Here is a 23,949-nt window from a genome sequence, read left to right as displayed (position 1 = left end):
TTCCATCCCCTGAGTTTTAAATAAATACATACATACATACATACAAAAATAAATAAAAACTTAAAAAAATATCTTAGAGAAAAGATTTTACAATGATTTTACCATTGCTACAATAATTGCTTTCTTCCATCAGAATCCACTTAGCATTCATTCATCATTGATGTTCCCTGGACTCAGAAAGCTCTTCCCTTCTTCCTGAGAAATGCTTATGCAACCTACAAATTGCCTTCATCTTATCAAGTTCCTTTTTTAAAAAGATAACTTTAAAATAAAGGGTTCCTCATTTCATATATGCATGTGTGTATAACTGAACCATGATGTTTATAAAATAAACATTCAATGATTATCTTTCAGACACTAGAAACAGTCACCAGAAAATACTTTATCATTTGAGCCTCCTGTTCATCATTTCCTATATGTGTAACAACATATAGCATTTATAGAGGAAAACAAACAAGCAGAGGAAAGTGTTCACAAAATAAAAGACAATATCCAGGGCGCCTGGGTGGCTCAGATGGTTAAGCGTCTGCCTTCGGCTCAGGTCATGATCCCAGGGTCCTGGGATCGAGTCCCGCATCGGGCTCCCTGCTCAGCAGGGAGCCTGCTTCTCCCTCTGCCTCTCTCTGTCTGTCTCTTGTGAATAAATAAAAAAATCTTTAAAAAAAAAAAAAGACAATATCCAGTAAATATACTAAGAATGTTTGGTTTGAGGTAAAAAATAAGGAAGATGCTTACATCTTGGTCTTTTTCCCTTATTTTACAGCCTATCCTACTCTTCTCTAATACAATTAATGTTATAAACATATTATATAAATTCAGATACACTTGGAAGGCTTAGAACATTCTAACAGTTCTTAATGTTTAGTAATACAAAAAATAACAACTCTTTTCAATGAAGGATATACATGTCAATCTATCATTGTTTCAACCACAGCAAATGAATTTTCATATGTTTGAAATAAGTTTGCTATAGTTTTTTTTAAGTTATCAGTGTATCATAATGGTAATTACTGTTACCAAAAAAAGCACCAAGACCGATCCTTTTTTTTTTTTTTTTTTTTTAGAAATAGTAATCATACATAAAATGTTAAGAGGTATAAGATGGCAACACAAGAAGACCCTGAACTCACTTTCTCCACAGACACACCAAATCTATACCTATTTATAGAGCAATTCCTCCTGAAGAACTGAGGGCTGACTGAAGAGCTTGTGTACAACAAAAGACCACACAGAGAATGGCAGGAGAGAGAAAGACATGGTAAGTAAGGAAAACTCCCACCTGCAACCCTCTGAAATGCATTGAGGAGGGATATTACTGAGGGGACTGGAACAGATTTGTCTGCCCTGGGGCACAGAAAAAAGGCCATAGTTTAGAAGAGCAACTAGTATATAAAATATGCAGCCCTAGAACTCCACCAAATAGAGGGGAAGCTGCTGGAACATTATGGCTTACATTCGTCATATACCTTGATAGTGCAGATGGGAGCAGGGTCCAGGCACCATACTCAGCTGCCACCTAGCAAGACCAAGGCCCCTAGCCCACACCAGCCCCACACACCCTGGGGCACAGAAAAACAAACAATCAAAACACAGTGTTAAAAACAACAACAACAAAACAACAACAACAACAACAAACAGCTAGAATATAGAGGAACTAATTCCAGACCCATGCCAAATGGGGGCGGTGGGGTGGGGGGGAGACTGTTGGAACTCTTTCTGGGTTGGGGGAGCTGGTAAGCACCATGGTTTATGTTCCCCCTTCACCTTGATAGTATGAACAGGAGTATGGTCTGGGCACTCTAGCTGGCCTACCACCTCTGTGAGCCCTGGGTCCCGGACCACATCAGGCCCAGCTGTCCCACTAAGGCAGCCCCAGTGTGGCAGATACAGGAACACCCTTTTCCAGCACTCACTACAGCTCCAGCCATCACATCAAGGTGACACAGTTGCAGAGCGCTATGAACCACTCCAGGCCTGCACCACTTTAGATCCAGATCCAGACAGCTTGCTAGGGCCCCCTAGCACGGAGTGCTCTAGGACCTCCTGGTTCACACCTACTTTGGCTCCAGATGCCTCACCAATGTGTCCCCTGCACTGAGAAACCTTGGACACCCCAGATTGCAAATACTTCTGCTTCATTTATCCTACCAGGCTCCCACTGCACTGAGAGCCCAGGGACCATTTTAGTCCATGCTTACCTCAGCTTTGGCTGTCCTGCCAGGGTATCTTCTACACAGAGATCCCAGAGACTGCCCCATCTCATGCCCACTTCAGCTCTGGCCAAGAAACCAGGGCAGCCCCTGCACAGAGTGCCTTGGGACACCAGCCCATGCCAATCACAACTCTGGCCAGTTAGCCAAAGTCACCAGGCATATATCATCTTCACAAGGGACAACTATACATGGGGCTTTAACTTGACTTATATCAATGCATATATAATCCAGACAGAAAATCAATTAGGAAACAGTGTCTTTGAATGACACATTAGACCAGATGGACTTAACAGATATGTACAGATCATTCCACCCCAAAAAGTAGAATACACATTCTTTTCAAGTGTACATAGAACATTTTCCAAATAGATTACATGTTAGGCCACATAAAAAGTCTCAATAAATTTAAGAAGATAAAAGTCACATCTTTTCCAGCCACAATGACATGAAACAAGAAATCAATCAGAAGGGAAAAACAAACAACAACAACAAAAAACTGGAAAAAACACAAACACATAGAAGCTAAACAACATGATACTAAACAACCAAGAGGTCAACAAAGAAATTGGGAAGAAATAAAAAGAATACATGATAACAAATGAAAATAAAAACACAATGTTCCAAAATCTTTGGAATGAAGCAAAGCAGTTCTAAGAGGAATATTTTTAGTAATAGAGGCCTACCTCAAAAAATGAGAAAACTTTCAAGTTAGTAATGTAATATGAAGGAACTAGAAGAAGAAAAAAAAAAAAAAACCAAGAATAGAAGGAAGGGAATAATAAAGAGCAGAGAAGAAATGAATGAAATAGAAATGAATGAATGAATGATCAATAAAACTAAGTGCTGGTTCTTTGAATAAACAAAACAGACAAACATTTAGCCAGATTCATTAAGAAAAAAAAGAGAAAGAACTCAAATAAATAAAATCAGAAATGAAAGAGAAGTAACAACTTACACCATTAGCAATATAAAGGATTTTAAGAGAATACAGTGAAAAGTTACACACCACAAAATTAAACAATTAGAAGAAATGGAAAAATTACTAGAAATACACAATCTTCCAAAACTAAATCAGGAAGAAACAGAAAATCTGAACAGACCAATTACTAGTAATGAAATTGATGTGGTCATCAAAAAACTACCAACAAAAGTCTAAAACCAGATGGATTCACAGGTGAATTCTATCAAACATTTAAAGAGTCAATAACTATTTCTTCTCAAACTATTCCAAAAACTGGAAGAAGGAAAACTTCCAAATACATTCTATGAGGTCAGCATTACCCTCATACCAAAACCAGACAAAGACACTAAATAATTTATATATACATATATACATATATATATACACACACACACATTTATATATATATAAAATACTACAGGCCAATATCTGTAACGAACACAGATGAAAAAAATCCTCAACAAAATATTGGCAAATCACATTTAACAATACATAAAAGAATTCATTCACCATGATCAAATAGGATTTATTCCAGGGATGCAAGGATAATTCAATATTTGCAAATCAATTAACATGATTCACCACATCACCAAAATGAAGGATGAAAATCATATGATCATCTCAGTAGATGCAGAAAAAGCATTAGACAAAATTCAACATCCAGTCATGATTAAAAACTGTCAACAAAATGGATTTAGAGGGAACACAAGTCAACATAACGAAAGCCATTATGTAAAAACCACACAGCTAATTTCATACTCAATGGTGAGAAGCTGAGAAATTTTTCTCTATGAGATCAGAAACAAGACCAGGATGTCCACTCCTACCATTTTTATTCACATAGTATTAGAAGTCCTAGCCACAGCAATCAGACAACCAAAAGAACTAAAAGGCATCCAAATTGGTAAGGAAAAGTTGAACTGTCACTAGTTCCAGATGACATGATACTATACATACAAAACTCTAAAGACTACACAAAAAATCTACCAGAAATAATAAATGAAATGAGTAAAGTTGCAGGGCACAAAATAAATACACAGAAATCAGCTGCATTTCTATACACTAACAACAAAGTAAAAGAAAGAGAAATTAAGAAAACAATTCCATTTAGAATTGCAGCAAAGAGAATAAATCACCTAGAATAAACCCAGCCAAGGAGGTGAAAGACCTATACTCTGAAAATTATAAAATACTGATGAAAGCAACTGAAGATCACATAAAAACAAAATGAAAAGAAATACCATTCTCATGGATTGGAAGAATTAATAATGTTAGGATGTCTATACTAACCAAAGCAATCTTACAGTTCAATGTAATCAAATACTAACAGCATTTTTCACAGAAGTAGAATAATCCTAATATTTGTATGAAACCACAAAAGACCTTGAATAGCCAAAACAATCCTGAAAAAGAACAAAACTGGAGATATCACAATTCCAGTTTTCAAGATATACCACACAACTGTAATAATCAAAACAGTATGGTACTGGCACAAAAACAGACTCATTAATCAACAGAACAGAACAGAGAGCCCGGAGATAAAACCATGCTTAGATGGTCAATTAGTCTACAACAAAGGAGCTACGAACATACAATAGAAAAAAGACAGTCTCTTCAATAAATGATGCTGAAAAAAACTGGACAGCTACATGCAAATGAAGAAACTGAACCACTTTCTTACATCACACACAAAAATAAACTCAAAATGGGGTTGCATGGCTGGCTCAGTCGATAGAGCATGCAACTCTTGATCTCAGGGTTGTGAGTTAGAGCCCCACACTGGGCGTGGATACTATTTAAAAATAAAATCTTAAGGTAAATAAAATAAAATCAATTAGAGACCTATGGGTGCCTGGGTGGCTCAGTCCTTAAGTATTTGCCTTCAGCTCGGGTCATGATCCCAGGGTCCTGGGATCGAGCCCCACATTGGGCACCCTGCTCAGCGGGAAGCCTGCTTCTCCCTCTCCCTCTCCCCCTGCTTGTGTTCCCTCTCTCGCTGTGTCTCTCTCTGTCAAATAAATAAATAAAATCTTAAAAATTAGAGACCTAAATATGAGATGTGAAAACATAAAACTCCTAGAAGAAACATAGGCAATAGTTTCCTGGACATCAGCCATTCAAACATTTTTCTGGATATGTTTCCTCAAACAAGAGAAACAAAAGCAAAAATGAACTATTGGGACTACATCAAAATAAAAAGCTTTTGCACGGCAAAAAAAACCATCAACAAAATGAAAAGGTAACCTACTCAATGGTAGAAGATTTTCATAAATGATACAGGCAATAAGAGGTTAATTATCCACACTCTATAAAGAACTTAAACAACTCAACACCAAAAAAACTCAAATAATCCAATTAAAAAATATTCAGAGGACTTGACATTTTCCAAAGGAAACATAGAGATGGCCAGCAGACACATGAAAAAAATGCCCAACATCATTAATCATCATGGAAATGCTAATCAAAACCACACTGAGATATTATCTCTTAACTGCCAGAATGGCTGGAATCAAAAAGACAAGCAATAGCAAGTGTTGGTGAGGATGTGGAGGAAGAGGAACTCTCATGCATTGTTGGTGGGAATGTAAGTTGGTGCAGCCACTGTGGAAAAGAGTATGGAAGTTCCTCAAAAAATTAAAATAGAAGTTTATACCTGAAACTACCATAGCAGTATGTTAACCATGCTGAAATTAAATTAAAATAAAATAAAAATAGATCTACCGTATGATCCAGCAATCACACTACTGGGTATTTACCCAAAGAAAACAAAAACATTAATTCAAAAAGATATACGCACCCCTATGTTTACTGCAGCATTATTTACAATAGCCAAGATACAGAAGCAACTCGGTGTCGATGCATGGAGAAGAAAGATGTGCTACACACACACACACACACACACGAATATTTCTCAGCCATAAAAAAGAATGAGATCTTGCTATTTGTGACAACATGGATAGACCTGGAGCATATTATGGTAAATGAAATAGGTGAGACCAAGAAAGTCAAATACCAAATAATTTCACTTACATGTGGAATCTATAAAACAAAACAAATGAATAAACAAACAAAAAGCAGAAACAGACCCATAAATACAGAGAACTGATGGTTACGAGAGGGGAGGGGGCTGGGGGAAGGACAAAATGGGTAAAGGGCAGTGGGAGATATAGTCTTTCAGTTTTGGATTGAACATGTCACTGGAATAAGGAAATAGTCAATGGTATTATAATAGCATTGTATGGTGACAGATGGTAGCTACAATTGTGGTGAGCATAGCACAACATATAGAGTTGCTGAATCACAAAGTTGTACACCTGAAACTAATGTAACATTGTGTATCAACTATATTTCAAGAAAAAAAAATGTATGTTAAGACCACACAGAACTATATTTGGATTTCCTATAAGGAGAAATAGGCACAAAATACAGCAACATTATAAGCATCTCTTTGCTAAATTTGGACATTCCCACCTCTAGCAGCAAGTTAAATATGGAAAAGAAAGTATAGTTTGTTTTCAAATTAACAGCCATTTAAAACATACCAAACTTAGGAAATTATGAAAAATGATACCATTTCGAAAACTTTAGCAAGGAAGTTAGGTGTTTTATAACAAAATCTTAGGTGTATAATAACATACACTTATTTTAGCCTCGTCATTAAAAAATAAAAACAGCTATATGTCAAAAATCTAACTGGGAATAAGCTGCCTATATTTTTCAATGTGAATAAATAAAAACATTTAACATGCATATATTATGGAACATGACAAATTAAATTTTCATGATTTAAACTACAGATAACATGTATTAATAATCATTAAAGTATCTAGCAAAAGTGGCCATAGTTTCCCTTCCAAGCACTTCTCTGTATTTGAATAAATAATTCTATTATAAAATTATTTCCTTGGCTCATAGGTTGTACATCTTAGGTATTCACACAGTAAAGCATTATCATCACAATTTTCCCTAATCCATAATGCAGATTTCAGAGAAATTCAATCTTTAATAACATGTAATATATACACAATATACAATTATCTATATATGTGTATAATCCAGATTATAATTTGTATTGAGTTTTGCCATTGTGCAATCGGTATTCCGAAATCAGAAAAATAAAACAAAATCCTGACTTTGATGTGGAACAATGAGCACAATCTAGGACTTTGATATTGTCATAAAAGTTACACGAACTTGAGAAAGGCACTTAACCTCTTCAAATCCCACTTTCCTTATTAGGAGAATAAATATTCTCTTATTTTGAGTTAGTGACTGTTCGAATCTTTCAGAGAAACACACAGGAATCCTAGTAAAACATAATGCTTCCTTCCGGCAAGAAATATTGAAGTTGCATTATTTGCAACGGTCAGATATACTCTGATGCCTACTGTCAACTACCAACCTTGCTTTGTAACACCCCAGAATACATTACAGCAACTACAATGGTTCTTGTACATTTTCCTAAAGACAATGACAATACTGCCATTAATTTTTTTAAAATTCACTTTCAAATTATTCAAATAAATATATTTTAATAGTTAAATGGCAAAATTATACAATAAACATGTGAGAAAGTCTGAATACATTTCCTCATGAAAGTAAAATTATTAACCTGTAAACATGTTCATTGATATATATTCTGCCTAAGTTCCAGTAAAAAAAAAAAAAAAAAAAAAAAAGAGCGCATGAGAGTGAGATGGTTTCCAAGGAAGCAGCACTGAAATGTCTCACTGATGGTAAAAAACAATCTTGAAATTGTACCATTTGAGGTAAGCGGGTTTTTTTGTCTGTATTGACAGTTTCTGCTACATTGCTTTTAAGAAAAAAAGTACCTTTCTTTATTGACTTAATCTAGATAATACTACAAGTGTTTTTCTATTGTTAATTAAATTCTTTCTTCTTCTTTAAAATGATATTGACCGTTCACATTGATACAAATCTTTACCAGGTGAGTGCTTTATTGTAGGTGGTGGAGTTTCTTACCTTATCTACATTGAAAGATTTCAAATATAAAATAAGACCATAAAAAGAAAGAGATAAGAATAGGATTACAAAATAAACTATAGAAAACTGTTAGAGAAACAAGTTTTGTATGTTAGGTTGTAAAAGGATGCATTAAGGGGCAAAATCAACAAGAACACATATAATGTTTTCATGTAAATAAATACATTTATAATTTTATTTTAACACCATGGTTTAAACCCAGCATTTGATCATTCATATTATATCACATAATGACTTGAATAATTTAAGAAATTTTATAACATGTATCTGAATGTTACTACAATTACAATGATTTCATTGCCTGTTTGCAAAATATAGAGAACTCTGTAAAAGCTGCTTTCTTCTCCTTAGCTCTGTGACTCTCTTCTGTTGCCCTTGCACCCTGCCCACAACACTGAACCACTTCTGGGCTGTATTACTTACCCTTGCAATAAACTACAACATTCAAGAGTGCCCTGTTGCCACTTGGCCATTTAATAATTAAAGTGAGCTATTATAGAAAGGCAATAAACAGGGATGCACAGAAATCAGGCAGCAATGCCAAGTCCAGGAGACAAGTGTTCTTTCATGACACACCTTAATAGGAGGTCAGTCAGTATCCAGTAAACTTTCTTTACATGTTTAGAGATATAAATAGAGGTTTTTAACTTTCTGTAGTTGGAATAAGACTCTTCATTATTTACTTCATTTGAAGACATACTGCTTTCATCTTTGGATCTCAATACAAGAGAAACAGATAACTTAGTTCTTCAGTAGGAATTGTCCTTCTCGGATGGGAGAAACTAGCACTGTCTTCAAACTTACCTAATGTGCATACAATATGTGGTGAAATTAAATGAAGACTACTGCCACAGAGACAAAGGATATGGATGACAAGGTTGAACAAAAAATATGCACCGCCAAGTGGAATGTTACATTGAGAAATAGCTTGCATACGGAGATAATTTTTAAATAGGTCTTTTTTTGTTGTTGTTGTCAAAATACAATAAGAATAAGGTAGGAATATGAGTTCAATCTTCATCTATCAGTTTTTTGTGCAATTGTGTACAAATGCAGAAAGTGTGAAATACTTGGAATGGAAACATTTCTCTATTAAATACTCTGGGAAATAGCTAACATATGGAATGATGGAAAGTTGGTTTTATTTAATATTTAACATATCACAGATTGGTGATACATTGCTTATGGTCAAATGATTTCACCTAGGTTGAAATATGTACTGGTTTAAATAAAACTTCAGTGCATGTAGGATTCCACAGGGCCTTGAAAAGAAGAAAACAAAAGTAAATAAATGAATGACATCAAATTAATGAAATGAAATGAAATTTTATTTCATATGAAGATTTAAAACATATAAACACTTAAAAAAACATAGACCAACAACTTTTATTTGTGATTTTCTAAGTCAAAATTCCTATTAACATTTATTGATATTTATTAGTAATGCTTACAGGTTTCCAACATCCAATTAAATACACTTTACACAAGGTAAAAAAGAGGGAAGATTAATTGGCAAAATTTTTTGATTTCCTTTGGTTTCATGAGAAAAAAAAAAGTTTTACACAACTTTTTCTTTTATGTATTTCTCAAGTAAAATGATTTAAAGAAAATTAGGTAATTAAAGTAATAGGTAAATCTCACATGTTTCTCCTGATATATTTCTAAAGCATAGTCACCACCTAAGGTCCTAAACACAAAATTCCAACAGAATTTCATATGCAGCAATTATTACTATTTTCTTAACCTCTACACTTTATTATAGTTTTAAGTGATAGAAATTAGAACATTTCATAATCTTTCACCTTCAGAAAAAAAAAACAAAAAACTATTGTGTAAATAGTATGTATAAAAAGAAACACAATCCAAGAAGTATAGAATATACTTGCCCCTAATGAATGTGGAACTTAGATGGATATAAATGAATATAAAAAAGATAAACCATACTACAAGACTGGCATATGACAAGATAGGCTATATGTCAATATATAAAACTGATGAGATATATTAACTAACTACGACAGGATAGTAAGTTATATAGGACTGATAACTGCTGACATAATTCTACAGATAGAGAAATCACCCCTGATGAGGGAGCAAGAAGGCTAGCTGAAGACAAAGCATAAACTTGACACCCTGCAACCTCCCCCTACCCCCCACTCTTGGGTGGGACATGTGTGACATTCCTCCAGGAATCTCTCAACTAAATGTAAATACCTTGCTAGAGGGGAAAACAACCTTAACTTCACAACAGCAAGGCTGCAGGTATCTTGTAGGCAGGTCCTCTTTAGCATATGAAAGTTCTTTTGAAACCTCCCTTTTCCTTACTTCCCCCAACTCTTGAGTATATAATCACCACTCAAGACTCCAGTGCAGCAACTCTTTCTGCCCATGGGTCCTGTTAGTGCGCTTTAATAAACCACCATTTTACACCAAAGACATCTCAAGAATTCTTTCTCGGTCATTGGCTCTGGACCTCACCCCACCAAACCTCTCCTATATTCCAAAACCCCATCAACCCCCAATTTGGGTAGTCAAATTAAGGGTATGAAATTGGAGCAAGGCTGGAAAAGAGAGATATATTACAGGGGAAGGGGTATTTCAGATAAAATGGTTAAAAACCCTAAACAACAGAGAAAAGAAATAGCAATTTGTGCTGGTTCAGTTTAAGTGGAATAAAATGTTTATGTTTGCAACATAAATAGGGAAGAGTATAATTTGAGCACCTTAGAGTGCTGGCTTGAGGAATGGGAATTTTGTCTTTTAAGCCTTAGTGAATCATTAAGAGAGAGAGTTTTAAAGTAAAAATACAACACAATGTAAGGGGAGGGTGTGTGTGATTTTTGTTTGTTTTGCAGATTTCTTTGTGATGCTGTATAGACTAGAATGTGTAGAGCCTGTAAGTAGGAAGACAAGATGAAGACCAAACTGAGGAAGTCTCGAAGCAGCAAGCGGTATTGGAAGGTGACTATTTTCCAAATTCTGATTTCCCCCATGTCAAGATGCTTGTTTCAGTTTTGTGAACTGACCTTCACTCAGATTACAGCTCAAAGACAACACACTCAGAAAGGTCTTCCCTGATAAGTCTTTTCCAGACATAAACTCTCCTCTTCACCTGATTCATCTCTTAATCTTGTCTTTTTGCTTATTTACATCATGACCCTTATTTCTGTAATTTCTAGTGTATTGTCTATCTTCATCACTAGAATATGAGGTTTATGAAGAAATTTAACAGCAGGCCCCCAAATGGAGTCACTTTTCCTAAGTTCCACTAGAACTTAATAGCAAACTTAATTTCAGCTTTAGCCTCTCCCAAGAGTGGAATTTTCAACAGATAACTCTGGAATGGCCTGATCTGCATTAGTGAGATAATCTGCAAGACAAGACCCCTTGCCGTTCAGAAGGAAGGTGACCTTGCCCAATATATTCTTTCTTTTCTTTAGCTAAAACTTCCTTGTCCACCACTTCCCGTTCAGCCTATAAAAGCCTTCTATTTGTACAGCTCTTCAGGAATTCTATTCTCTTTGGTAGAAGGGATACTGCTTGGTTAATGAATCATTGAATAAAGCCAATTAGATCTTCAGATTTACTCTACTGAATTTTGTTTTTTAACATTTGTCTATCTCCTCTTCACTGCTACAATCTCAGTGCCTGGGATACCATTTATTATTTTTATTTTTTAAGTAACAGTATAAATGAAAAAGGGTGAAATAACTTGAGATGAAAGGAACCACAGGACTATAAGTATATGTCGAACACAGACGTGATACATATTTGTCAACCAAACATGTTTAAAAAAAAAAAAAGTGCAGAATCATTAAGACTAACAAACATTTCGGTACCTGTTCCCCAAAAGCTGGTTGAATGAATGTGAAATGACAGAGGGAATATACTGTTATATTTTTGTATTTTATAAACCTGGAATTCTGTTTTCCAGTGTATTTTAAGCCTCCTAACATTCATATTTATAATAAAGTTCTAACCCAGATCTACCTTTCAATATTCTAAAAAGTTAGTAAAATGAAAGGAAAAAAATATTTTAATAGGTTGAATATGTTCAGAGACACAAATGATCCTAAAATATATGATACTACATTTCTCTTGCCATAAAAGCTTACAATATTGTCATCCTCATCATGTGGCGAGGACAAAAAGCCCCAGTACTTCTCTGTCATTTTTAGCGACTGGAACATGGAGAGGACTGCAAGGAAATATGAAAGCTCAACTAATGAGGATAAATGTTTCCCCATGACTACACTGTAACAAGAATAAAAACTCAAAAGATGCAATTCTTTTTTTATGATTAACCACTCTGGAGATATTGTAAAGTAAGACAATCATTTACAAAATAGATTAATCATCTTAGGCTTTAAAATATGATGAATTCAATATATTGTCAAATTTGGGAAAAAACCCTCCAATATTTAATATTTTTAATAATTATATTTAAGAACAAAGTATCTTTGCTACTTCGGTTCCTCAAAAACTTCCAATTTATTTTGTGTGGAGGTAGTACTTGAAGTTAAATACATTGTACAAACATAATTTTGTATTCATTATAGCAGCGTTGCAGAATTTGCTTTTTTAAAATAATTACTTACATTATTAAATTAAATTATAAAATAAAATATTTATACAATGAAATTACAAATTATTATAAAGGCACATATATTCATTGTAAAACATGACAAAAAAGGGTAAGTAGAAATAAGAAAATAAAATGTCATATTCCTACCAGAGATGATCACATCAACTTTTGTATATTTTACATCCAGTTACTGGATTTTCTGCTTATTTTTCCCAGTTAATGGCTTCTAACTTTCTATGTCAATAGGTTTTAATTTGTAATAGTTAGCCTTAATCAAATTTCCTCAAATGCCTTTCAAACACTACTACTAAATACTACTACTGCTGTTACTACTCAACCTAACAACCCAAGATTCAGTCTTGGACCATGCCTCACATCTCAATGTAATGTCATTATAAATCCTTTCTTTCTCTCTTTCTCTCTCTCCTCTTTCTTTCTTTCTCTCTTTCTCTCTCTCCTTTCTTTCTTTCTTTCTTTCTTTCTTTCTTTCTTTCTTTCTTTCTTTCTTTCTTTCTTTCTTTCTTTCTTTCTTTCTTTCTTTCTCTCTTTCCCTCTTTCTATCTATCTATGATCTATCTACCTACCCACCAAATACCTATTTATTTATTTGACTCCATGCCCAGCATGGGGCCTAATGTGGGGCTTGAACTCACGATCCTGAGATCAAGACCTGAGCTGAGGTCAAGAGTTGGATGCTTAATAGACTGAGCCACCCAGGCACCCTGAATCTTAATTCAGATTTTTAAAATTGGATTAGCCTTTCCCCTTACTGGAAAAATTTCTAAGCATATAGAAAAACAGAAAAACTAGTACCATTAACAGCTGCATAGCATAGCTACCACATGGATTCAGTAATTGAGTTTGTCATGATTTCTTTTTGGTCTCTTTAATTAGGACAAACATCCAATTTTTAATGGCACTTGATTTTTTAAGGCTACCATGTCAGTTTTGTCAGAATACTGCACATTTGGAATTTTTCTGATAGTTGACCTGCGGTCTTGTTTTACATATCCATCCATGCTTGTGTTTCCTATATATTGAAAGGTAGGCCTTTAAGCTTGAATTGTTTCAGGTTAGATGTTTCTGACTTGCTTTAGACTCTCAGTAGGCAGAGCTAAGAAATATTCTATAGTAATTTATGAGTTCATGTGGATAGTTTCTATTTAAATATTACATTACAGGGTTCTTTAACTTATATTTTCATTATTATACTTATTTTCTCTCATCTTGCAATACCTTGGGTAACTAGTAACATTTGCTTTAAACAGTTGAATCTTATGATATACGTAAAATAGCTTCAAAATTATTACAATAGTAGTAATATAATTTTACTACTGAGTCCATTTTTATATTTTTTGTAGTTCTCTTGGTCCTTAGGCTATAGCCAACTAAGGAAGTACAACCAGAAATGGGTCCAAATCACCTTAAAATATTTTTTTCTTGGGGCACCTGGGTGGCTCAGCATTATGGAAATGTTATGTGATATATGTGAATGTGTGTGTTCAGGGTAGATTTCTAGAAATAGCATCACTGAGTGGAGGATAAAACCATATACAATTTTGATTTTTCAAAATTCCCCTTGATAGGAAATTGTTCCATACGAAAATGCTGTTCTTTAAAAGGGAAAAATTAAAAAGAAACGTAAAAAATATTTAAAATGTTCATATGATGGAATGATATCCAGTCACTTAAATTAGTAAGTAAAAAACATTATTATGAAACTGCTTCAGGCCCTTGGGCCAACGTAGTCATCTTTAAGCTTTGGCAAATACCCTTAGCCTATATGATTAACTAGCCATTCTTTGTATATCGTAGATCATGCAGTCTTTCCTAGAAGGGAAAAGAGCACTTCTGCACATCGCAGAACAGAAACCAGACCCCCTTGCACAACCTCTGAGGGCTGAGATAACGTCCATAGCTGGCCCCAGTGCGTCTGCACACCATCAAGAAGTACTGCGGACCACTGCATCCCCTCTACTGATTGACGGACCTAAATCCCTTTAAAAGTCCGTAGGCCAGGCAGAAACCTTGAAGTTGGCCTTAGGACAAGAGTTCACCTTTCCCCAGATGGCCAGCGTCTTTAAATAAAGATCATACTCCTCTCCAATCACACCCTTGAGTTTTGGCCTTTCTAGAGAGGACGCTGACCTTGGGTTTTGGTAACAAATTTTGGCGAGCCAGCACCCTTGTGGCATCCAGTTCCCCTGGGAATCCCAAGGCAGAGCAGTTGGCTGTGGCAGTGCCAGGGCTCATCTGCAGTTGGGCGGATGGAGTCGTTGGCCCAGCAGCGTGCCAGGGTTTACTCATCTGTTTGCCGAGCTAGTACCTGGATGACCACAGATTAGCTAGCTGCTCAGGGCTAGTCGGCTTTTATTTGACAGTGGCCAGAGAGAACCGGCCGCAGCTGCTGAGACTGTTTCTGTCTTGGGGAAACTCCCAGCTGATTCCCAACTGCAGCTAACTGCCAGTTTTGCTTTTGGTTTGAGTGAAAAGGAAAGGAGCATTTGGGGCCAGCTGATGAGCTCTGGACCAGGTAAATCCACTGGAGTACACAATGATGCAATTTTCTCATTTGTGAAGCACCGTGCGCCTCTGTTCCGTTGCCCATGCTTTTCCCATTAGGAAGGCGCGGCTTTGGAGAGAAACTAAAAGGGACTTAATAACCATGGATTTATTTGGAATTTGGAACATCTGTTTTGGTGTGTATGTGTGGGCTGTATTGTGCTAAATTTGTGTATAATGGGAGGTTCCATCTCTGTCCCACCAAACAGGCCACTGGGCCGGATTCTCAATAAGTGGAAGGAATACAGCCAGAAATCCATGATTAAAAGATGATTTTTATTGTAACACCACCTTGCCATGTATGTTAAAGCTCAGAGGAATGATGACCTCTGAATGGCTCTCTTGGATTTTTTCCTTCAGTTTGACTGTCTCCAAACGGGGGGTTTTTGCTCTCTTAGCTTGTCTAGGAAGGCATTTGGTTCTGTCAGTGAAGACCCCAACTTTTGGGGAAGAACAAATTCTAACAGAGGTTCTCTGGGCTTCATTTAGTAATAGTGTTGTTTCTCCTATGTTCTTTCTGAACTTTTGCCTAGGAAGATGGGAGATACTCCTATTCCCAAAGAAAGTCCATTAAGACATTTATTTTTTTAAAGATTTTTAAATTTATTTGACAGAGAGAGAGAGCGAGCAAGAGAGGGAACACAAGCAGGGGGAGTAGGAGAGGGAGAAGCAGGCTTCCCGCCAAGCAGGGAGCCCGATGTGGGGCTCAATCCCAGGACCCTGAGATCATGATCTGAGCCGAAGGCAGACGCTTAACGACTGAGCCACCCAGGCACCCCAAGACATATTTTAAATAAATGGTGCAGAGAGCTAAAGAAACCTGTTTTGCAGGAGAGAGTGGCAAGAAACATTAAGGAAAGATTAGTCCAAATTCTGAATCTACCTCCAGCCTTTCTGGCAGCACTCCTGGCCTCTGCCTCCACCTTCTGATTGCTGGACCACCATGGGAGTGACCCACATGGCTGGCTCCTACACCCTCCTCAGCGCCTCAGGTGTCATTGACTCCTGCCAAGCCACCTTCTTATGAGGTTCAAACTGAGGCACCTCCCAAATCAACACGAATGGATCCAGGGCTCCCCTGGACTTAAACCAGCCACTTCAGATTTTCCCGCAGGTAAAAATTCCCAATGGGGAACAAATTGATTGACTTTTTAGTGGACACAGGTACAACATATTCAGTATTAAGGCTGATTCAAGGTTAATTATTGGTTTAGTTAAAACAGACATGTTACTGGAGTTATCAACATTGAATATGATACAGATAATCAGCTTTGTTCTACGTGTATTTACTAAATTCTTGTTGTCTCTGTTAGTTTGTTGGCAAAGAGATGACCTAAAATGATGGTTAATTTTCCCTGCCTCATAGTGTTTTCATGGTAATTGTTAAGAACAAGTAGGTTGAATACGGCTTACAGTTTTCAAAATCTTTGTAACCTGAAACATCCACGTCTTCCTAAGTTAAATGATAAATTGGGTTAAATTCAGTAGATAACTAAGTCTTTTCCAAATAAGAATACTAAAGCATTGATTACTGAATGTAGGTTTGTTTGTGGCTTCTTATTGCAGAGAACTGAGGATACTTGGGTCTATTGCTAAACATGCTTTATACTTTATTATTGCAGGTTGTACTCTGGGAAAAAAAAGGTAACAACCATGTTTCTAAAAATCTGAAAGTCTGAAAATGTATTCATAAATTTCCAGTCTAAAGAACTGTGCTGTAACAGTTCACAATTGGTTACTACTTAGTTTTCACAGGAGACTAAAGTTTCTAAGAGCTAAAATTCTGATAAATGTAACTGAGATGGCTAGAAATGATAAGGTAAGCAACACAGTAGGCAAGAAAAGTAAGATGTGTTTTTGATCAGAAAGATATAAGGAATGGGAATACACCTTTGTTCAGGGGAAAAAAAGTAATTTTGTCCTAAAATGAGACTGGATATTTAGAGAGAGTGGGCTTAAGACACAATCTGAATGTAAAGCAAAAGCTGTAGAAAGTTTCTGAAGGGAAATCTTTGGAAAAAAAAATTTAAGTGTGGTCAGGACTAAGATTGGAATTAATGAGTTTTAAAAGTATACTAGTATAAGAGTGAAATTCTGCTTTTCTTTCTGTTAAAAAGATAAAGTTTTCTTGGACTGCTGGTCTGCTCTTGATAAGAAATTGTAAACAAAGTTTGTTTTCTTTTATCTGCCCAGAAAACCAAAATTTCTAAGTTTTGTCTTCATCGTGTCTTTGATTACTTAAGAGAACTGAAGCTTCTCAATATTAAAGAAGCTAACTTTTGTTAGCAACCATATAACCTTTTGCAGAATCTCTTATCACCACCTTGGTTAAACAGATAATACTGAATTTTATAATGATGTGTAATCCTATTTAGGCATGTACTTTATAACTTTCTGAGGTTTTTAACAAACTTCCCAAGATTTGAATTCTAAATAATTAAATTCTTCTGACAAATTGGGCTTGTTAATTTGGTATGTTAAGTTACTTGGGAAGCACTGTCAAACAAATGATGGTAAGTCTTAGGTTATACTGTATGGGTAAATGCCATAATTGTTCCAGAAAATACATGAAATTCTTAAAGTTTTAATATGTCCTCATATAAAGTCATCACTTGACATTCTAATTATGGAAATGTTGCATGTCACAGGAATAACTGGATTTTAATAACTGCATTAAATGAACTCTCATCAGATCTTTAAACATGTCCATTTTTAATCTTTTGTCATTTATAGTTATTGTTCTGATGCTCTTGAAGAATGTGTTTCGTCTTCAAGGAGACTCATGAAAAGGACTTTTTTTTTTTAATTATTATGTTAAGTTAGCCACCATACAGGAAAGGACTTTTAAAAAAATACACGTTTCTGATATCTTCAAGATCATAAAACTAAACTGGGTAAGAATTTCCAGAACCAATGGAAAAGCTGCATTCAAACAGACCAAATTAGTTAATTGGGGACTAAATGAATTGAGGAAGATGATTACAGTTTTTATGACTTATTTGAAACATTTTTGGTTCTTGAATGTTTGTTCTTTTTTTTTGTTCTTCTAGATTAAGGAAACTTTCTCTTAAGATATCTATGACTTACAGAATACGATAAAATATTCCTTTGTGAGGAAATGCAAACACTTTATTTTCTCCTACCTGAACCCTCCAGAAATCAGAAACTCTCCATGTGTACTCTTTCTTTCATGACAATTATAATTATTTGAGTAAGTTCAATAAGAATCTGTTCCCCTTGTTACAGGACACCATTGGAAACATTGGTTATATTACCAAGGCTTTGACCGGAATGTCATTATTTGAGAGACAAACAGATTCAGATATGACCAGACAGCTTTAAGGAACAAAGGCTGACTTTATGGAACCAACCTGGAGCATACTCTCTCCATGGGGTTAGCTATGGACTTGTGGAAATAGCAGATGGTCCCAGTTTCCTTATGATTGGATAGAGGATGCCCTTGGAGATGTCTGTATTCCCAAACAAGTCTTGTCCCACTTGCCAGTGATCCCTCATAATTAGGATATTGTTAAAGCTAGATACTGGGTAAAGAGGGCTTCTTAATATTTTTCCCCCCTTGGCCATATTTGTCCCAGTAGCCACCGCTATCAATGTAAAATTATGAGTAGAGGTCTTAGCCAAGCATTTAACCAAACCTGGCGTGCAGCCATCCATAGATCTGAAAAGTGGCCTGCCAAAACGGAATAGCCCTAGATATTGACAGCAGCCCAAAGAGTGATATGTGTTTTCACTAAGACAAAATGTTACATATTCATATTTCTCAAAAAATGTAACTGAAGCCATGAAAGATTTAAATAACCAAGTCACTGCTACAGATGCCCTAGCTCTAGATCCTTTTAGCAGTTGGCTAACTTCAATTCCTTCCAAATGGAAATATATCCTATTAAACATTACTGTATTTCTTGTTTTCTTTCCCTTTGGTGGTTGACTTTTCGCATCTGTCAAGGAGGATCTTGCACTATTCATACTGGCTTAGAGATGCCCTTACTATTCCCTACAGTGGAAATGCCAGAAACAAGATCCTCCACACTGTAAAAGTTTTCCACTCCAAAATCCCTAAATCATTCTCAATCAGCAGGAAGCAGCTACAGGAGGACCTTTGCTCCTAATCCCATAGATACAAAATGATAAAACTGACCATGAGGAACGGCTCCTGCAAACCTAGTAGTCTTTCAACTTTAAACATCCTTAGCCTGTGTGATTGATTAACAAACCTTTCTTCGTATTTCTATAGATCACGCATTTTTTCCAAAGAACAGAGCGCTTCACATCGCAAAACAGAAACCAGACCTCCTTGCACATGCCCCAGGCACTAAGGAACCAGACCCCTTTGTATAACCCCTGAGGACTGAGATAATGTGTGTAGCCGGCACCATGTGTCTGCACATAATCAAGAAATATTACTGACCACTGCACCCCCTTTACTGATTAACGGCCCTAAACCCCTTTAAAAAATCCCTACCTAGGCCAGGCAGAAAATTTGGAGTTGGCCTTTGGACAAGAGACCACTTTCTCCCCAGTTGGTCAGCCTTCTGAATAAAGCATATTCCTTTCCAATCAACACTCTTTTGAGTTTTGACCTTTCCAGCTATGACAGGCAGCTGAACTTGGGTTTCAGTAACAATTAGAGTAGACTAATGTCCATTATATTTATAGATAGTGGTTCAATGTTCATATATTTATTTTAACATACTAGAAAATCAAAATGGAGGAAAGCTTTTAAAAGAGTAGAAAATACATATACTCACACCAAGTAATTTTTGTATATTTTTATGATTCACATTAAGTTCCTTTTAGATTCGTATTTCTTACAGCGAAATGATGAGTCATTACTGATGCTCCCTCAAAGAAGAAAAATTAATCCTTTCAAACGCAGAGTTTGTAGCAACTTCCCCATAAATTAAAAAAGACTCTTAAGGAGCATCTTTGGAACAATATTGAGTGTTTTTTTACTCTAAAAAGTTGAAAAACACTATTTCCAATTCTATATTAGTCTTTTCTTAAGCTTAAAAAATGAACAATTTATCAATTTTTAGGTTATAGTTCTCAATTCAAGAAAATACTGAATCTGTTTAGAGTATTTTTCTTTCTGAAAATTATTCTATATTAGACTGTACCTTAAGTAAATTTTCCTTTAATTTGATGGATTAAATCCAAATCCATAATCAATTTATAAGCACAAAATTCATAATACATGACAAATCTGAAGTAATTCTGATATGTAAAAAACTATGGCTTTTAAGTACTCTGAATTGTAAATTATACTCTTCGGTATAAATTGTCTCCATAGTAATTCAGCTTTATACATTTAAAATTCTAATTACCATTTTAACAATGTAGCATCACATGAGTATAATTTCCTGGTTCTCTTACTTCACAGAGCATGAGGTTAATGTTACATGTGGCTCTCTTTTAGGAAACTTTCTGTAATGCAATATCCTGAAAATTCCTATTCCTTTGCCTCTTTGGTATAAAGTCAAACATTTATGGAACTGTTTTCTTTAGCTCTCTATATACTATAAGTTATAAAAACAGTTTTTATGTCTTTATTTTGAAACACTAATAATCTAATAGTTTAATGCCTTTTCTCCCTGAAATCATTACCCGGTTCTTTCACTGGAAGATCAAAGCTAGAGAAAAGGAGAATTTGCCACCCCAAAATATGCCTCTTTGGCTTAAGCATTATCTTGAGCTGGTTATGTTTAAGAAATTACAAACACAGGAAAAATTCTGAAAACCAAGTAAAAGTTACCCTTTTGTAAAAGACATTTACATTTATAAGGAAAAGTCTCCACTTGTAAGGGTGTGACCCTCTCCATACTAGAAAGAGGAAGATGACCAAATCTCTGGAAATTCATCAGTGGAGAAGGAACAGACCTCAACCTGTGTGACAACTTTACCCTTGTTTACTGTGTTCTTCCTGGTAATCTCTCATAACCTCCAATGAGCCCCAATATCCTTGTTTTGTCTTTAGCTGAAGATGGTATGTAAGGTGGTGGCCTGGCCATTTTGGGAAATTACTCAGTTTTCCTGGGTATCTCACATGTATACAGGAGGTGTATGTTATTAAACTTGTTTTCCTCCTGTTAATCTGTCTTTTATTATAGAGGCGGTTTCAGCCAAGAACCTGGGAAATTAGAGGAGAAATTATTTTTCCTCTGCTACAGTTTGGGGACCCCTGTAGGGATCTGTTGAGGCACCATACTTGCTCTGGAGCCTGCAGATGGGATCCTGGAAAAATGGCAGAAGATGGCAAAGGGTAAGAATTCTTACAAGTCAGCTCTCTCAGGTATCTCTTTCTATAGTACCTGGTCAAGAGAAGAAGATTAAAAATTCTTATCCCTTCTTCTCCAAATTTAGATTAACAGGAGAAGATATCTGTGTGAACTAGTTCCTTAGGTATAGTGACTTTGGTAAAGATTCTTGTTATGAGTAATCTTGTTTTCTGTTGATCCTCTTTTGTCCCAGAGACGGCTATTTGTTTTTGCTTGTTTGTTTTTGGTGTCTGTCTTTTGTGTCATTTGTCATAAAAAGAAACATACCCTAGAAGAGATTTTCCTTTTGTCTTCTTCTAGGTCATAAGAGTTTGGCTTTGTGACCAGTGAGAACATTGTTTGGTCTCTGTCAGCTGGACAATGAATGTATCCACATGCATCTGGCATACAACCCAGTAGGCTAATGGATGCCAGAAGTATTCTCTTTGTCCAACTATGCCAGCTCTCGGAGGAGTTTATTATAAAGGATCCTATTCCATAAGGGGCCTTTGTAGTCTCAACCTTCATAATCTTGTTTGTGCTAGAAAAGTCCCATTCCATTAGCATCTGCTTGGTGTCACAGATTTAGAGAGTCTATGACTGGAGGCATCCCATAGTCTCATTCTTATCACCTGTGATGATAACACAAGTCTTTGCTTTCCTAGGCTAACTTTGAAATTAAACTCTCTGGATCTCTTAAGGGCTGCATCTTTGTACCTCCCTTTGGGATGCCTCTTGAAATCACTGTTAAACCATAAAAAGCCTTTATTGGCTTGAGCTGCTATTGAGATTAATATAAGATCTTTCTTGTTAATGGTCAAATGATGGATACTTTGAACTAAAAACAAAAAATAAAACCCAAAAAACTTCTATATTTGAAAAAAATATTAGAGAGTTCTTTTTCTACAGAATTGTCTTATTGGTTTCTATGAAAAACCAAATTGAAAGGAAGACAAAAGAAGTATAATGGCTTGCATTATGGATTCCCTTAACAAGATGAAAATATGAATTTTTTTTTGTTTTTTAACCTCCACTTTCATTAGAAACTACCAAATTTAGACAACAGAAAAATCAGTGGACATTCACAACCCCACTCACAAGAACATTGCCTGGTGGCTAAGATTGTTCCTTCCTGTGATTATACTGTAGTTATCAGGCAAGCTGACTGAGGAATGTCACTCTTCCTGTTTCAAGGACATGTCAATGGGTTGTAAGTAGTAAGGAAATTTAATTTTTCTTTTGCCTTTGTTTCCCACATCAATCTGACTAGAAAGCAAAGAGTTCAAAATAATTTCCTCTACTTCATTTGTCTTTATCAGATCTTTGATTGCTTAAGGAAACTGAATCTTCTTAGTATTAAAAAGAGCAAAACTTTGCTCATAACTATGTATCCTTCTGTATTTGCCTTTAAAAAATGCTTGTCACTTTGGTTAAATAAAGTATTGTTTCATAATGATCTGTGATCCTATTTAGTCATGTGCTAAAACTTTTTGATATATATATATTTTTAAGATTTTATTTATTTTTTTGACAGAGACATAGCGAGAGCAGGAACACAAGCAGGGGGAGTGGGAGAGGGAGAAGCAGGCTTCCCGCAGAGCAGGGAGCCCGATGTGGGACTCGATCCCAGGACCCTGGGATCATGACCTGAGCCGAAGGCAGACGCTTAACGACTGAGCCACCCAGGCGCCCAAACTTTTTGATATTTTTGACAAACTTCCCCAAATCAAACTCTAAATGGAGTCCTTTTGACCTAGAACTAACTTTGAGATGTTTCAGAAGGTCCTTGGAGCATGTTAAAAGAATCATTCTCTCTCCTTGGAAAAAGAGATCTTAAGCTAGTTAGGTTTATTTACTATGTTAAGTTACATGGGAAGCATTGCCAAATTAGTGATGCTAAACCTTCTTAGATTTCATCTGAATGGATATATGTTGCTAATATTAGTGTTCCAGAAGTTGTATGAAATTTCTAGAAATTTGGTATGTTCTGGTATAAAGTTTTCATTTGTAATTATACTTACTACCTTAAAAAGCATGTCATCGAAATAGCCAAATTTCTTTGTCAACTACATTGCAATGTACTCTCATCAGAACTTTAACCATAGCTATTTTTAAGTGTTCTGTCATTTACAGATAATTATTGTTTTATTCTATGCTTTTGCAAAAGTGCTTAATCCTCACAGATTATTCAAGAAAAGGACTATGACAGGGGCGCCTGGATGGCTCAGTTGGTTAAGCATCTGCCTTTGGTTCAGGTCATGATCCTGGAGTCCTGGGATGGAGCCCCATGTCAGAGGGGAGTCTGCTTCTCCCTCTGCCCCTCCCCCTGCTGGTGCTCTCTCTAATAAA

General features: G+C 35.8%; 1 protein-coding gene across 12 annotated transcripts in view; it reads right to left on the bottom strand.

Moving 5' to 3' along the window:
* CCSER1 (coiled-coil serine rich protein 1) overlaps positions 1-23,949 on the bottom strand; it is a 1,348,832-nt gene that overhangs the window by 619,399 nt on the left and 705,484 nt on the right. The window contains exon 10 of one of the 12 annotated variants that reach the window (XM_064584814.1): positions 7,978-9,440. The exons of the other annotated variants lie outside the window; for them this stretch is intronic. Within the exon in view, the coding sequence (XP_064440884.1) occupies positions 9,381-9,440 (60 nt within the window). The 3' untranslated portion in view covers positions 7,978-9,380. Of the gene's footprint in view, positions 1-7,977; positions 9,441-23,949 lie in introns of those variants that run through there. 12 annotated transcript variants of the gene reach the window in all.

The sequence above is a fragment of the Mirounga angustirostris genome, unplaced genomic scaffold (genome assembly GCF_029215605.1).
Source record: "Mirounga angustirostris isolate CCGP_5_RB_7025 unplaced genomic scaffold, mMirAng1.0.hap1 SCAF_2, whole genome shotgun sequence".
In the NCBI taxonomy this organism is placed as follows: Eukaryota; Metazoa; Chordata; class Mammalia; order Carnivora; family Phocidae; genus Mirounga; species Mirounga angustirostris.
This window is presented reverse-complemented; position numbering and strand designations above follow the sequence as displayed.